The sequence below is a fragment of the Equus caballus genome, chromosome 6 (assembly GCF_041296265.1).
Source record: "Equus caballus isolate H_3958 breed thoroughbred chromosome 6, TB-T2T, whole genome shotgun sequence".
Taxonomy (NCBI): domain Eukaryota; kingdom Metazoa; phylum Chordata; class Mammalia; order Perissodactyla; family Equidae; genus Equus; species Equus caballus.
Window position 1 is genome coordinate 93,373,835 of NC_091689.1, and position 16,425 is coordinate 93,390,259.

At 42.4% G+C, this 16,425-nt stretch overlaps 2 protein-coding genes across 7 annotated transcripts in view; one reads left to right on the forward strand and one right to left on the reverse strand.

Moving 5' to 3' along the window:
* The window catches only part of C6H12orf56 (chromosome 6 C12orf56 homolog), an 85,609-nt gene extending 81,584 nt beyond the window's left edge, over window positions 1–4,025 (reverse strand). The window contains exon 1 of one of the 5 annotated variants that reach the window (XM_023643933.2): window positions 3,862–4,025. In XM_023643933.2, the coding sequence (XP_023499701.2) occupies window positions 3,862–3,918 (57 nt within the window). In that variant the 5' untranslated portion in view covers window positions 3,919–4,025. Of the gene's footprint in view, window positions 1–857; window positions 1,776–3,861 lie in introns of those variants that run through there. The other 4 variants (XM_023643936.2, XM_070271849.1, XM_023643937.2 and 1 more) reach the window with 4 other exon arrangements.
* A 35-nt stretch (window positions 4,026–4,060) lies between these two features.
* Window positions 4,061–16,425, forward strand: part of XPOT (exportin for tRNA) — a 36,609-nt gene continuing 24,244 nt past the window's right edge. The window contains exons 1-6 of one of the 2 annotated variants that reach the window (XM_023643928.2): window positions 4,061–4,516; window positions 7,816–7,947; window positions 11,695–11,777; window positions 13,931–13,987; window positions 14,982–15,051; window positions 15,797–16,015. In XM_023643928.2, the coding sequence (XP_023499696.1) occupies window positions 7,816–7,947; window positions 11,695–11,777; window positions 13,931–13,987; window positions 14,982–15,051; window positions 15,797–16,015 (561 nt within the window). In that variant the 5' untranslated portion in view covers window positions 4,061–4,516. The remainder of the gene's footprint in view (window positions 4,517–7,815; window positions 7,948–11,694; window positions 11,778–13,930; window positions 13,988–14,981; window positions 15,052–15,796; window positions 16,016–16,425) is intronic. The other variant, XM_023643929.2, reaches the window with a different exon arrangement.

Genomic DNA, 16,425 nt, shown 5'->3' on the forward strand with positions numbered 1-16,425 from the left:
TACGAGAAACCAATGGTTGGACGAGGACCAGTAAAGACAGCGGACCTGACCTATTTTCCAGCTTCTTTCTCTGCCAAGAAGCCCATCATGAAAGAGTTTTTGGTGACAATGGCAGTAGGCTTAATGAGCATTGAGATGAAGCATACGAAGAGAATTTGACAGACTCAGTGGTCATCAGCTCATAACTATACTTTTTTGATTCAATTAAATACATTTCACAAACATTTACTGAGAAATTATTATCCATAAACAGAATCAGGATAAGACTTATTTTCAGTCTTCAAGAATTGACTGTCTAATACGACAGTCACACACAAATTAAGACAACTGCACAGAAATTAAATTCGAAAATTTAATACAAAATGAAACATATTAAAATATATTAATGACATAAGAGAGGTTAAAAAAAAAAGCAACATCAAAGAAATGATCAAACAAGCTTGGTTTAGGAAATCTGGGAAGGCTTCAGGAGGGAGACAGTATTCAATACCTGGTCAAAGAGTGAATGAAACTGGGGCTGGCCCAGTGGTACAATGGTTAAGTTCACACACTCTGCTTGAGCGGCCTGGGGTTTGCCAGTTTGGATCCCAGGCACCAACCTAGGCACCGCTTATCAAGCCATGCTGTGGCAGGCGTCCCACATATAAAATGGAGGAAGATGGGCACAGATGTTAGCTCAGGGCCACTCTTCCTCAAAAAAAAAAAAAAAAAAAGACAATGAAAGTATTTCTTTTTCCTTTTATTATAGTCAGTTTCTTTAAAGCTATTTTTTTTCTGATTTCAAAAGTGCTACATGGTCACTGTGGAGAATTTTTATTTTAAATCCAAAAAGGTACAAGGAAGAAAACAAAAATTACCTGCAATCTCTCCACTAGCAGATAACTTTCAAGTAATGGATAAATTTCCTTCAATGAAGCTGCTTCGTTCAGTCCAGGAGAGCAGCTTTGAGGGTCTAGTCTAAGGTGGAGGAAGTAGGGGAAGGAACAGACAGGACAGAGGTGACAGCACTATGCTGACACTGAACTGGGATGCCGACCATGAAGGAGATAAAGGTGACCCAAGAGCACCGAGTTATGTCAAGGGGTCCCATGCAGCGGCAGAAGCAGCCACATAGGAGGGAGATGTATTTTGGGGGGGGAAGATCATGTCTGGTTTTGGATATGTTAGAGCGGAAGTGCTGGTGAGGCGTGTAGCGTCTGGGAACACAAGCTGGGAGTACAGAATATTAGAACCAGAGATAGAGAATGGGGGGTCATCTTCATAAAATTGAGTGTTGAAGCTGTAGAAGTCGATCGTTACTGAGAGAGCAGGTGCAGAAAACCAGGTGGCTCAGAAGGCGGCCTTGGGGAAGACATGTTGAGAGAACCAAAGGAGGAGTGGAGGGAAGAAGACCAAGAGGAAACGTCAGAGAGTAAAAGGAGCTTGAGGATAACCTAGGGTCAGAAGTCAAGAGAAGAGAGAACTTCAAGGAGGAAGGAAATGGTCAATAGAGAAGCTGAAATAAATAAATTACTAAAAATGGTCTCAGGGTTGGATAATTTGTAGGAGTTTTAGTAGAGTGATTTGGGAGTAGAAAACATTACAAGAAGTGAGAGAATGGAAGAGTAAGTGTAGGCAACAAATACTGTGTACTGAAGATGAAAAATCGAGAATCAAGAGGGTAGGGTTCCAGCCTGCCATTTACTAGCTATGTGACTGGGATACGTGACTCAACGTAGATCCACCCTCGTGTCCTTATCCGTAAATTAAAAAGGATGATGATACCTGCTCCATCCCTACAAGGTTAAGAGGAACAAATCAGAGAAGACAGATGAAGGCATATTGTAAACCATAATGAAATATATAAATATTACCTATCTCAATTCTTTCAAGTACTCTGGCAATTGAAAGACAAGGGAGATATGTAGCAGGAACAATTTCTACTGTAAGAAAGCAGCCTCAGCATATACACAGGAAGAAGAGCTGACTCAGTACCAGAGTTCTAAATGTCATCATCCTGAATGGACCATGATTTGAGAAACAGGGATTAGGAGCAGAGACTAGAGTCTGTGGGTTGGACTATGCCTCAGACTAGGTGGGTTTGAATCCCAGCTCTGCTCCCTACTTCTATGCACTTCAGTTTCCTCATCTATAAAGTGGGGATAATGACAGTACCTACCTCACAAGTTGTTGTGAGGATTAATTTATGAACACTTAGAACTGTTTCCGTCACATAGTAAATGCTCAAAAATGTTAGCAATTAATATGTAAATAAATGTATTGCCATATGCAAGCATACATGCTTTAAGTTAAAATAATGACAGTGTTGGGGCCAGCCCAGTGGCATAGAGGTTAAGCTTGCATGATCCACATTGGTGGCCCAGGTGAATCCTGGGCACAGACCTGGCACCACTCATCAAGCCATGCTGTGGCCGCGTCCCACATACAAAATAGAGGAAGTTTGGCACAGATGTTAGCTCAGCAATAATCTTCCTCAAGCAAAAAGAGGAGGAAAACAGATTTTAACTCAGGGCCAATCTTCCTCACCAAAAAATAAAATAAAACAATAACGGTGTTGTCAACATTTTGATAACTGGCATTTTATATTGGTATGAGACGAGAAACTGCCCATCCCTTCATGGATGGGGTAGCCAGAACATGGAATGGTCAAATTTAACATCCTTTCAGCTCCTCTTCAGTTGGATTCCACCAACTGCTTCCTTATTTGTCCCAAAATGAATTTACAAAATTGAAAGAGATTTTTACAGTCCTAGGTATCTGAACTACTGTAAAGGGCCAATGTTACTAGATAAACTATAGATAAGCTGTAGAAAGTAGGTAAGCACTGTAAATGTGTCATATGACATTTAACATGTGAAGTAGCCACAAAATGAATTTACAATTGAAAGAGGTAAATAAAGATACTACAATAGACTGTATTTGGATGTTTTTTAGGATAATGCAGTGGAATATAACAAATATATTACAGCCTTTGGAGCCACTCAGACCAGGATTAGTATTGGGCCTCCACAGTAACCCACACAGGACACAGCTAATATAAGAATCCAGACAATTATTCACTTATAGACTTCTAAGTGCAGGCTGCCCCCTGTGCTAGACTGTGGGGCTACACTGAGATACACGGGACAGGAAGCCTAGCCTGACAGCTTAAACAAGTAAATTACAAATGTGATGTAAACGTGATTCAAGATATCTTATACTGCATATGAAATGCCCTGCACATGGCGGGTCACTCAATAAATGTAACTCTCGAATGGTTACATTAATTTTACTCTACTTCTCTTCCCATTTCCCCCTCCCAGGTTTCGTTTGCTCTTCACTGTAGTCTCAGTGACTGCAACCCAGCCTGTATTCAGCACACACCGAAGGACCAACAATGAAACCTAAATATTAAGCACTTGCTGTGTGCCGAACACATGTATTAACTCAATCCTCCCAACCCTCTGAGGTCAGTACTATTATTACTCTCTTTTTACAGATGAGCGCAGATAGATCATGCAACGTGCCTGAAACCGAGGTCAACAGCCAGCGAGCAGGGGCGTTGGCATTCAAAACCACGCACCTCCGGCCAATCCTGCCTCTATGAAGCATTAATAAATCGGTGGATGAACAAACGAAGTAACACTACCCCAGAAGGAACCTACAAGTAGGACTCCCTAAGAATGCTCCTTTTTTCATGAATGACAAAATATTAGCACGTTTAAAGTGAAATTTAAAAGTTTTCAGCGCTCCCCGGGGATCCTCAAGCTCTTGGATTCGGAACACGAGGAACCACAGACGAGCAACTGAACAAGTGATCACACGTGGTCTGGACCACGTCATCCGGGTCTCGGGAGTTCGGTACTCTAATCTCCCAACTACCTGAAAAAGCCTTTGGGGAACATGCTGAGCGAACCCGAGCGGCGGCTCCAACCCCATGAGGACCGGACAAGCGCCTCAGCAGCCGGGGACTGATTCTAACCCAACGACCACCCCCGCTGCCGCCCGATCCCGGCATGCACCACGGGCCCCGGCGACCTCCGCACACCCCCCCCGTCCTCCCTCAAGCGCGTGCGCGCCCGCCTGCCCGGAAGCACCGCCCTCATGTTGCATGCTGGGAGTTGTAGGCGCCCGGGCCGGGCCCGCGGGCCGCCGTCCCCACTGTGCATGAGGCCGCTGGCGCTGGCCCGCGCGGCGCCGACGCGGGGAGCGCGCTTCGCGCTGACTCAGCGGCGGTGGCGGCGGCGGCGGTAGCCGGCCCTCGCGCTCTTTCCCTTCCTGGGGCGCCGACCCCGCCCGCCTGCTTGCTAGCGTGCCGGCCCGGCGCCACGCAGGAGAAGGCGCCAGGGGACGCGGAGCGGAGGGCGGCGCGCGGCTCCGGCCAGCTCCCTCTCGGCGTTAGCGCTGCGGCCGCGGCGGAGGACGACGGCGACAAGGACAGGGCCGCTCTCCCCGCTCCCTGCGTGCGGCGCCGCTGCGCTCGGCTGCCCGGCCCCCGGGAGTGCAGGCGGGGAGGCGGGATGGAGTGATAGGGAAGGTGACGCGGGGTCGGGGGCGGCGGGGCTCGGCCGCGGGGCAGTCCGCGCGAGGCTGCGGGGAGCTGGCCGGACGCCGGGAGGGGTGCGGGCCGGGGCCTCCGTGCGGTGCGCCCGAGGCTGGGGGGACCGGACCGGGGCGGGGTGGGAGGGGGGAGCCGGGCCGCGCCTCCGCCGCCGCGCGCGCCCCGAGTGCGTGGCCGCCGGTTGCCGGGTATTTCATCACCCGGGTTGCCACGAGGCTTCTTGTAGGGGAGGGATCCGGGGGAGGAAGGGGCCAAGGCCGCAGGGGAGGGTCGGCGTCGCCGCCGGCCCCCAGTGTAATACGAGTGCCCAAGCCCGTTGGTAGTAGTTGTAGCGTGTGCCACCAGTTTCAACGCAGAGACCGCAAACTTGATTCACCCCCCCCCCCCCGCCCCGGGACCAGAAAAAAGAAAAGTATTATTTCTGTGTAGTAATTTGCCAGCACAGCCACGCCATTTCATCTCTGCCTTTCCTCACAATTCTGCGGGAGTGGAGAAGCGTGATGTTTCCCTGTAACCAGAAAAAAAAAAAAAGAGTACATCTTGAAAGTGTTGATGAGTTGTTACTGGAGAAAGTTACATTATATTAAAGCGACTTGTCAGCGTGGTGTTCAAAGGTTGGGGAGATTCAATCCTGATCTTTGAACAGTCTTCAGTAGGGGTGGGGGAATTTTCCCAAATTGTTTGTTTCTTGATTTAATGGCTCACCAGGAAAAGTTAGGGCTTAATATTTTAAGTATGTTGCTCACCTACCTTCCCCCAGAACAGTTGCTGGATGCGCAATTGAGGTGTTTGTCAAATTGTAACAAATGCTCTGCCTGCGTGGCTGTGCCGTATTAGAACATTATGTTTTTGTGCCAGACCTTTTCCTGGGAAGAGTCTCACCTTTTCGCACAGGTTGTAACTTTTCAGTTGTTTGCGCGCACGTAGGTAACTTACCTTGTTCCATTGCGTGTTGATTATTATCCAGGCGCCTTCTCTGTGGGAGATTCTTTCTGTACTGACAACTCTTCGTTTCCTTAGGTTGTTTTAGTTGCCATATTTTTTCTTAGGACTACTTGCTGTTTCCCTTAATATAATCAAAGTGGCTTGACCAAGCTTAAGAAGTTTTCCGTAACGCCATGCCAAATTCAAGGAATCTTTTATAAGACTGCTCAATCTGGGATTCATAGAAACTCAGATTGCCTTTTCTCTGAGTGCGTTTTTCAGAGAAATCGTCATCATTTTCTTGTCATTTTTGGCTGAGGGTGGTGGAAGAAAACTACTGCCTTTTTTTGTTTCCCCATCTGTTCAAAATGCCAATTTCCTAGCATGATATGATAATCTAGAATGCTCCAAGTAGTTCCCATTCTGCATGTGCCTAGCTCTGAATTAGAAATAACCTGTTGACGGCCCACTGTGTGCCCGGCATACTTTATCTCATTGAAGTCTTTGCAACTTAGGATACACATGCTCTTTTTTCCCATCTCACAGAGAGGGCTCTCTTTCCCAGGTTTCGTAGTTGTCCATCTGGCCCCAGTTTGAAAAGATTGGAATACAAATTCAGGTCTTTCCAAATCCAAGCCCTATGTTCTACTATGTCTTAGGGACATAGTGACGAATATTCAAGCCAGTCCTCGCCCTTGAAGGTTGATGAGAGAAAACTAGTAAGCAGCAGTGACAGCGTATCAGCACTGACATGGGGCATCTAATCCCCTTTGGGAGAGTGGGACAATAGGGGGTCAAAGAAGTGTTCTTGAAAGAGATGACCTCTGAGCTGAATTCTGAAGGACAAACAGGGGTTAACCCTGTAACCAGGAAAAAGCAGGGTGTGCAGAGATGAAAGACAGAATGCCACTGGCTTTGCTGGGTTGGGGTGCAGCATAGTGAGGAGTCATTCAGAAGTGTTTGGGTTTTAATCCTGGGGGCAGCGGGGAGCTACACTGCCTTGCTGTGGTCTGCAAGTGTGATAGGAACGGAAGAGAAGGGACCAAGCCTTGTTCCCCAAGGCTTGCAGCACATAACCTGCCTGATCATTTGATTCCTGCAGGCCTAAAGGAAGAAGAAAAGCACATTGTAGCAGGGGTCCTCAGACCTGGGTCAGATGCTGCCCTCACCATTCCAAAGCCCCCCATTAGTCTCTTGGCCTCTTTAGGCTCTGATCTTCTCTTTGGTTCTGATAATTAAACCAAAAAAAGCCCCACAACCTTTTAATGGGAGTAGTAAGGCCTGGTCTCCGACCTCGTAGGTCTTGAGAGGATAACTGATTTATACATCATTTAGAATTTGTTTGTTCTTCACATAAATATACATTCTATCAAAAACCAAATTGCCTTTTGGGGCTTATCATGTTCTCATTGGAGAATGTTAAACCTTATATTCTGAAAAAGTACATTACTTCCAGAGACTAAAAAGGTATTCCAGGGGCTGGCCCCATGGCCTAGTGGTTAAGTTCGGTGCCCTCTGCTTTGGTGGCCTGGGTTCAGTTCCTGGGCATGGACCTACACCACTTGTCAGTGGCCATGCTGTGGTGGCAACCCACATACAAAACAGAGGAAGATTGACACAGATATTAGCTCAAGGCCAGTCTTCCTCAGGGAAAACAAAAAAAAGGTATTCTAGATAAGAATAGTCAGTATTAAGTTGTCAATCTTTATAGCTACTGTTAAAAAACGTTTTTTGAGATACCTTTGTAGACTGGCTGGCAAGAGCAGAGATCTGTAAAAGGCGGAGGTTGCCCATTGTTCAAAAGCTAAATGACTGATTTTTCACTCTCCCACTCCTTCCTCTTTCATAGGAAACACCCCAGTAAGGATATTGAACTCTGAGGTTACCACTTAGCCATTCTAACTTTTCACAAAAAGGTTTGCGATATTGATAAATGGAAGTAGGCAAATTTATAATTAGCATAATAAGATCTGGATTTGCCATTTTTTTACTTAATATAGTTGCACAATTGCCCTTTTAAGTACTAGAGATAGTAACAACTGCATAAATTAGATACTTCTGTTTAAAGCAGAAAATAATTACTTTCTATAGCTTATTGATGATCTTGAAGAATAAGAAAAATTGAGAACCGAGATGGCATCCTTTAGGGTTTTAGAAATTGCACATCTGTGGTGTGTTTAGCAGGCCCATTCTTCTGGGACTTAGGCTCCTTTCGTTGTAACTTGGATAGTTTCAAAAGAAGTTCTTTTAATGCTTAAACTTCTTTGCATAATGGTATCCACTTGTTTTGCTGTTCTGGACAAGCATCTGTTTTGTTTATCAAGTATTGTTTTCTTGGACTGTGTGTGCAGATGTTTGTGGAGCCCTCTGTGGGATCCGAGGGTGCCTGTCGTAGTCAGCAGACTCCACGGACGGCAGCAAGGATGGATGAACAGGCTCTCCTAGGGCTAAACCCAAATGCCGACTCCGACTTCAGACAAAGGGTGAGTTCAGTTGCCTTCATCATTTGTTAAAGCATGTTGCCAGAGATTTGCATTAGAGGACTTGAATTAAAAAATGCCTCTGCTGATACAGGCTTAATTTGAGTAGAAACAAATAGAGACAAATTTGAGATATTTGAATATATTCTGAATACAGAAACAGTGAGAGTTGTGATTTATTTTCTGTTTAGTTGGCTCAACGAAAGTATTAAAATCTCATGTGATTCCAGGTAGGTCTTTTTGTCACATCAGTCATTCTTCCTTTCTTTTTTAAAGATTTTATTTTTCCTTTTTCTCCCAAATCCCCCGGTACATAGTTGTGAGTCCTAGCTGTGGCATGTGGGACGCCGCCTCAGCATGGCCTGATGAGTGGTGCCATGTCCGTGCCCAGGACCCTAACTGGCGAAACCCTGGGCGGTGCTGAAGCAGAGCGAGAGAACTCAACCACTCGGCCACGGGGCCACCCCATAGTCTTTATTTCTAATAATTTAAAAGTTGTAGTGCAAAGGATTGTTCGACGGACTTTTCATAGTAGCAGACATGCGTATTTTATTTCTTCACTGCTTAGTTTGGTCTAATCAAGTTGTTTAACCCTGTGTTAGTGATATTTAACATCCTTGTTATTTAGTCCGGGCAGAAGTGAATAAGCAGTTATGATATGCCATGCCTTCGCTTATGTAAAATGATCACATGATAAGGAATCCATTATGAGGCTCTGGGATATTTGGGTGAATAAACAATTGAACATAATGTAGCCTACACCTGGAATCAGGTCTGTTGCTGAAAGATAAAAGAAGCATCTACAGAAGAAGCCTATAATTAGATTTTTTAAAGATGTGTGGGTGGTTTGAAGTATAGGGTAAGTGGAAGGAGAGGCATTTTCTCTTTTTTCTTCTTCATAGCAAAGGATATGTTTTATAAATGAGCTAAACGAGGTTAACAATCTCAGTATTATAGCAGTTTTTGTTCTGCATTTAAGAAGGAATTTATTTTTTTTAAGTAGTAAAAAAATCTCAAATAATTTCTAACATAGAACCACATACATGCCTCTGCTGTTAAATAAGTAACCAGACCTCCAGATAGAGGGAAATAACAGGAATTGAGATTTTAATATCTGGCTAATTACAACATACCTATCAGACTAGTTAGGGCATCAAAGACGTTACAAGTCCAGCCTTCTGTGTGCAGTCAGAGGTTTCCTTTCCTAGGAGTTGAAGCGACCTGCCGTCAAACCCTTAGTCACAGTTGAAGCATCACAGGTCTTCCCCTTGGTCTGGCTTGGTGTTGCATGGTTACTGTAACTAAATGCCTCTTGGCTCTTGGTTTAGTTACTAGATAGACTTTGCTGTTACTTTTTATGTTTCTTTTTTGAAATCGTTTGTTTTTTGTTAAATTCCACCATCTGACAGATTTTTTAAATGTGCACGAATGTCTTTTTCAGAAAAGTAAAACCGACACGTTGTTAATGATTTGAATACAGATGTGAAGCTTTTCATCCAAAAAATCGGTTCTGTCAGTCACATGCATATGTTAGGCACACTGGTCCCGGCTTAATTTGATAGCCTGTTAAGCCAACCTGAGTAACAGTTAATTAGGATGAAAAAGAAGGAATCTTAAAGAAAGTGAATTGTGATAGTCCTGGTGTTGGAGTTCAGGAGTCGTGAGAGCATAATCCAGTTTCGTGGTAAGATAAAGGACTGTCCACTGACCCCAATTCTCAGTTGTCTGTCTGTGGTTCTCTGTTTTCTACTGAGCAGTAAAAGTAGCTGAACGGATTCTGTTCCCACTTACAGACAATGCAGCTTTAGAAAGAACGTATGACGTAGAAGAACTAGGTGATCAAAGCTGTGACTTGTTCATCATTGCAACAAATTTTTTTAAAATGCTAGTACCACATGGATTCAGAGTGCAAAGACTTTAGTTGGAAACTTGCAAGTTATTTTTACTTTTTTAAAAATAGAATATCTGTCTTTGGCTTAAAACTTGCTATTATTTAAAGAAGATGGTATGTGAGTGACAATTCCAGCAGCTGAGTCCCGTCCCCTTTTTTGGTAAGTGAAATATTAGGTGGTAGTGCAGCATACTTGATTGACTTCCGCCTTGACACTGCCTGCCCCTGTGCTATAGGAAGCCCTAGGTGTCATGGAATGTTGTTAGATAACAACTGAACTAGATTATTTTGCCACTGTTGCATTCCTATATTCTTAATTTCTAAAGATGGCCTTTATTTACACTTAAGATAGTATCTGGTCATCATCTCCGCACCTTCATTTACCCGCTTCTCTTGTAGTGGGAGCAACCATTGAGACCACGTGTGGGGACCCATTCTCTCATTCATACAATTACACCATGCAGGAAACTATCACCTAAATGTGGTGGCTTTTTTGCTTCTTTTTTTTAACCTTTGGAAAAAATAATTTTACATCTTGAACCAGTGTGTGTGTGTACGTACGTATATATATATATATATATATATATATATAACTGAAACAAGTTACGCAAAGTTATAGTTATTCTTACTAACTGCAGTGTAGTCTGATAGTCTCTATTCAGTTTCATGTCTTAAACTGCTGATCAAGACTGATAAAATTGATTTCATCACTAATAGGGCACAAACCACAGCTTTAAAAATATTGACTAATTGAAATTAGGTTCCTCTCATGCTTAATATTCCTTCAACTTTGTTTCAAGGTTTGTAAAATCATCTAGCAGGGTTTCTAGTTTATGTGTAATTTTCTTGACTGTTTGAGATACTTTCAACAGGTTGTTGAGATTACTGTGTGTCTGTGTTGGATGTGAAACTTGCATGTGTCATTGATGCCAGTTGCAACATGCTGAAAGAAGAGTGGCAGAACGTCTCCCGCTTTCCCAACAGTGTGGTAGAGAGCAGGGGCCTTGGGGCCGCATCCATCTAGAGCATATTCCTCTTGTAACCAGGCCCTGAATTCATGGACAGAGGGATGAGAAACTCATTTCCTAAGGCTCTGACCTTTTCAATTATTTGGTACCCAAAATTCGTATCATGCAGTTGTACTCCATTTTTTATCTCATTTTTTAGGGAACTTACATGATGTAGTTGAAGAATTGAAATACTCTTCTGTGTAACAGTAGATCAAATGATGTACAGAGTCTGTTTTGTCTTTTACAATCACCTCTTTAATAGCATGTTGGTGGTGGTGCCGACGAGTGGATTCTGACTCCTAGTGACCCTGGGGACAGCGGAGCGGACCCCTGCCTGGTCTGTCTTTGCGCCATCCTCTCACCTTCCACGCTCTATCAGACAATGCTCCACTGCTCTTCATAGGGTTTTTTCATGACCAATTTTTTTGCAAGTGGGTAGCCAGGTCCTTCTTCCCTTTAATAGCATATTTGCTATTAAATAAGGAAAATACTCTTTATATACCATTTTATAATTGCATAGACCTCAGTAGTATAGCGCTTGACAAAGAACTTGTATGTTTTCTCTCTTGATCCTCTTAATAACCCAGTGAATTCTGCAGGGCATTTTTGTGTTGTCTACTTTGCTGTGAGGAAACAGGTTTGAGTATCTAACTGATGGAATTTGCTTTTTACTTAACCTTTTATCTGGGAATGATCACTAAGTTGCACATATTCAGAAGACTGACTATACTGTTTTAGATGCTTTTCTTTAGATCCACTGATTTGCTATTCCCAGAACATTCTGTTTTGTATGAGCAAGGCATTGAGATTGACTGTTCCAAATGCATTTTCTGCTTTGCAATCTTACAGGCCCTGGCCTATTTTGAGCAGTTAAAGATTTCCCCAGATGCCTGGCAGGCGTGTGCAGAAGCTCTAGCCCAGAGGACATACAGGTAATTAAACCAAAATTTGCATGACTCTTAGAAGAATTTAAATTTCTGTGAACTTGACAGGACTGCTAAATTTACCTATATTTGGAAAATGTTTTCATAAAAACATTTTATGACTTGTGTTTTGGAAAACCATTCAGTGTAGAAATGAGAAAAATAATAAACTAATAATTTGGCCATTCCAGGATTGACTTTTCAGTAAAGCTGTCCTTTGCCTTATACTGTGTACCTGGCAGCAGATCCCAGCTGGAATTTGGTACTGTAAAAACTTCCTTATCTTCTTATGAGGAGTGATAGTTGGTTTTCTGAAAAGTTGGTAAAGGAGGTAATCATAAATTATATGTATCTTAATTTTTTATTTTAATGTAAAGTATATAAGCATTCAGTTACCAATCTTCTGATCTTGGGCCAAGGTCTTTGTATGTGTGCCACTAGCACTTAATGCGTCATTCTTATGTCCATCACACCTGTGATCCATCTTCTGCAGTTTCCACTGTGGGTCTCTGTAGTGGATTGAGAAGCAATGCGTGCAGATTCCTAGACTTTTTAGTTCTTTGTCCCCACCTCTCCAGGTCTTCTGGTTACTTAACACACAGCACTTGCGTGCAAGGTTTTTCCCCCTTGCCATGTGACTTTTTATGAAGTCTTTCTAAAGCATTCAACCTAATTTTTACAAAAACAGGAACTCTCATCATGCTCATTTCCTTAGTTTGTGTGATAGTTAAGTTACTTAATTACAAAAGTAGTATAACTGGCCCAGTGAGGCTTGGGGAACCACAACTGACTAGCTGTAAGCAGACAACTCATGATGAGAGCTGATGCGTGTGGGGTTAGTGATGGCTCCTAGCTGGCGTTCTTGTGTGGATATCGGTCGTTATGTTTTATAGCCGAAACCCAGTGTCCCAGTTTAGTGAAAGTTGGTTTTGAGAACATCTACTGTGCGTCTTAGGGTAAACAAGGGCCAACTTTTAATTAAAGGCATCCTGTAGTTTATTTTTTGAGTGGAAAATCTAAATCTTGTATAATTAGTTAAGGCTTCACTGTCATCCATGATAAGAGTAGAAACCCTAAGGTCTTAGAAGAGATGCTAATTAAACCTAATTTTAAAAAAACTTTTAAAAAATTGAGTTCCATCTTCTTATGTGTGAAATTGATTAATTCCTGTAGTTTTAATTAAGATAACATCTCCCTTCTGTATTGAGCAGCTTTATATGTGAAAAATTCCTTAGCTAAGCCTGGCCCAAACCATCTGTTTTGGCTGAATAGATTGTTGTTCACTAAAGGGACTTTGAAGCTGGTTTACTACCAATCTGCGTCACCCCTAGAGAGACAGTTGAAAGTGGATAATTGGTGGATACTGGTTTTTGCCCCCAATTTATAAAGGCAGTATGTTTGTAACTTGGGCTTCTGTATGAATTTTGAGGCTGGACTGCCAGTCCAGGTGCCCTGCTCGTTTTGGATCTGGGTAAAATATAACTGTATAGGGTTGACTTGAAGATGAGCTTCATGACCATCTCTGATTGGACTCCGTGTCTGGCTGTTCTACCATTTGTCATTTTACACCTAGTCTTTCTATTGTGAAATGTAGGAGTTGTTCTAAGAATCCTAACATCTGGAATTTAGGGGGAATGCCTTTGTTTGCAAAGCACTATGCTTAAAGTGCATCTTAATTTTTTTTGGATATTCTGCTCACCAGATTTAATGGAAATATTGAATATTGTATAATAGACACTAAGTGCTCAGCTTTTTAGACAAATGCATATGAATGTAATAAATGAAAAAAGTAAAAGCCGACTGTCTACTTTAAGAAATGTTTTGGCGCCGGCCCGGTGGCGCAGCAGTTAAGTTCGCACGTTCCACTTCTCAGCGGCCTGGGGTTCGCTGGTTTGGATCTCGGGTGCGGACATGGCACCACTTGGCACACCATGCTGTGCTAGGCATCCCACGTATAAAGTAGAGGAAGATGGGCATAGATGTTAGCTCAGGGCCAGTCTTCCTCAGCAAAAAGAGGAGGACTGGCAGTAGTTAGCTGAGGGCTAATCTTCCTCAAAAAAAAAAGAAATGTTTTGACTGTGTTAGTCATTAATATTTTGGCTTTCATTTGTTTTCACCAACTCATAGCCTGCTTATCTAATTTTACTATTTTTCTTTTTCAGTGATGATCACATAAAGTTTTTCTGCTTTCAAGTACTAGAACATCAAGTTAAATACAAGTAAGGCTTTTCTCACTGCTTGACTGAGATTTCTAGGGAGCTTCCGCTTTTTTAGTTTTTAGCTAACTAGTCTTTAACTAACTAACTAGATAGTATTTCTCTTCTTTGGGGAAATCATAATACAAGTTGCAAATGGACAGTGGATGTTATATCAGTTTATAGATGTGTTTTGATTTATCCCAAAGTGTTTTAAAAATACTGAGTTTGTTGGTTACCTATAAAAATCCAGCCACTTAACAGGAAAAAACAGGTTTCCAGCTTCTCTGGGAAAATCAGAAGATCTAGCAGCACCAAGCCCGTTTCCCTACGTGACAGCTCTGCGCTGGAGTTGAGTGGCCATGTGGGCACTTGTATTCAGCACCCCTGCCTCATGCAAAAGCAGTGAATTGCTGTTCAGAGGACCCTTGCTTTGCCTCTTGATTTATTCTGTAAACCAGAATCAGAGCATGGACATGTTTCCATTTGAAAAATTGTGTAGCTGCCATTTTGTTGCAATATGAACTGAAGCACAAATCAAATTAGGATTAATATTGATACCTCACCTGCCACTCCCACCTCTATTTTTTTTTTTTAAGATTGGCACCTGAGCTAACAACTGTTGCCAGTCTTCCTTTTTTTTTCCCCCTGCGTTTTCTCTCCAAATCCCCCCAATACGTAGTTGTATATTTTTTAGTTGTGGGTCCTTCTAGTTGTGGCATATGGGATGCTGCCTCAACGTGGCCTGACAAGCGGTGCCGTGTCCACGCCCAGGATCCGAACCAGTGAAACCGTGGGCCGCTGCAGTGGAGCACTCGAACTTAATCACTCGGCCGCAGGGCCAGCCCCTCTATTTTTCTTTAAAGTAATGGTCAGAGACATTACCAGTTTATTTTAGGGAATTTTAGATAATTGTATGCTCTACAAATTTTCCCTTTCAAATATATGAGGCTGGTGCTTTTTAAAACCACAGGTATCAAATATAGCCATTATTATTTTTCTTCTCTATTTTGAACAGATATTCAGAACTAACTACTATTCAACAACAACTAATTAGGGAGACGCTCATATCTTGGCTTCAAGCTCAGGTAAAACAGTAATTTCATTCAGTGTCTCAAATTACCAGATATTTAAATTTTTATTTTTGCAAGAGTTTGCAACTTCAAAAACATGGATCATTTATCCTCCATTTGATCTCATAGGTTTTTTAGAAAGTGCTGGTTTTGAAGATCATGGGTAGATGAAAATTTAGTGATAATTTAAAATTATATCAGTAAGTGAAACTGTCATGTTCTCTGTGACAGTGCGGAAATTTTGGTATTAAAATATAATTTTTTTTTTCGTTACTTGACAAAAGCGGCCTTTCTGTTCACTCTCAAAGGTGAGCCCCCCAAACAGTCCCTTCACCAACAGCCCTTCACCAAGGGGCCACTAGAGTTCACAGTATGTTCTTTTTCACTAATTTTAGCTAATCCTAACATAAAGTAGCTGTGTAGCTAGGATTTTTATTTTCCTTAAAGAGCAAGCAGCTAGAAAAAAAAAATTGAATTTTTTTTTCTTCTTTGAAGAAATTATAGGAACTAGTAAAACTCTGCACATGAAACTTCTCTCTCAAAGTGTGAGAATGAGAAGTACCGTTAGCATCTTGGTGGTTTGACTGTTCTCCATCTTGCCACGGAATTATTTTGTAATTTTCAAGCATATTTGTTGCACAGCTAATGTACACCTCGTTGACATCTGGTGGGTTGTTGCCTGTTAATGATAAACAGGAAAACAATGTGTTTGAGTCAGAAATGTACGTTTAATTTCATGGGCTATTCCTCTGTCTGTCAGATGCTGAATCCCCAGCCAGAGAAGACCTTTATACGGAACAAGGCTGCCCAGGTCTTCGCCTTGCTCTTTGTTACAGAGTATCTCACGAAATGGCCCAAGTTTTTTTTCGACATTCTCTCAGTAGTGGGCCTAAATTCCAGGGGAGTAGATCTGTACCTCCGGATCCTCATGGCTATTGATTCAGAGTTGGTGGATCGTGATGTAGTGCATACATCAGAGGCAAGTGACTTCCCGTTAATTTTTAGTTTTTAATATAGATTTTGTAGGAGATAATGGGCATATAATAAAAGGAGCAGGAAGTCTTTTTTTTTTTTAAGATGAACTTTCTTAAGAATAATTATAAATTTACCCAATATTATGACTTTTGTTTTACAAAGGAACTTAAACTTGGGTTTTTCTTTTCCCAGGTCTAGGTTGAAGATAGAGTATCACTTAGGTTTTTTTAACTAGGCAAGTGCTTTTTCCAGTGAAATTCACAAATCGGTTTTCTCCTGTGAATCGGTGGAGAAATGTGGTCTGCACTGACTCCTGCTCTGTAGCCACTGAGTGAGGAGGAAGCATTGCTCACGAGTCAGTGCCAGGCCTTCTGAGTTCCCAGTCACAGAGCCTTAGCCTTTCTCTGTTTCTTC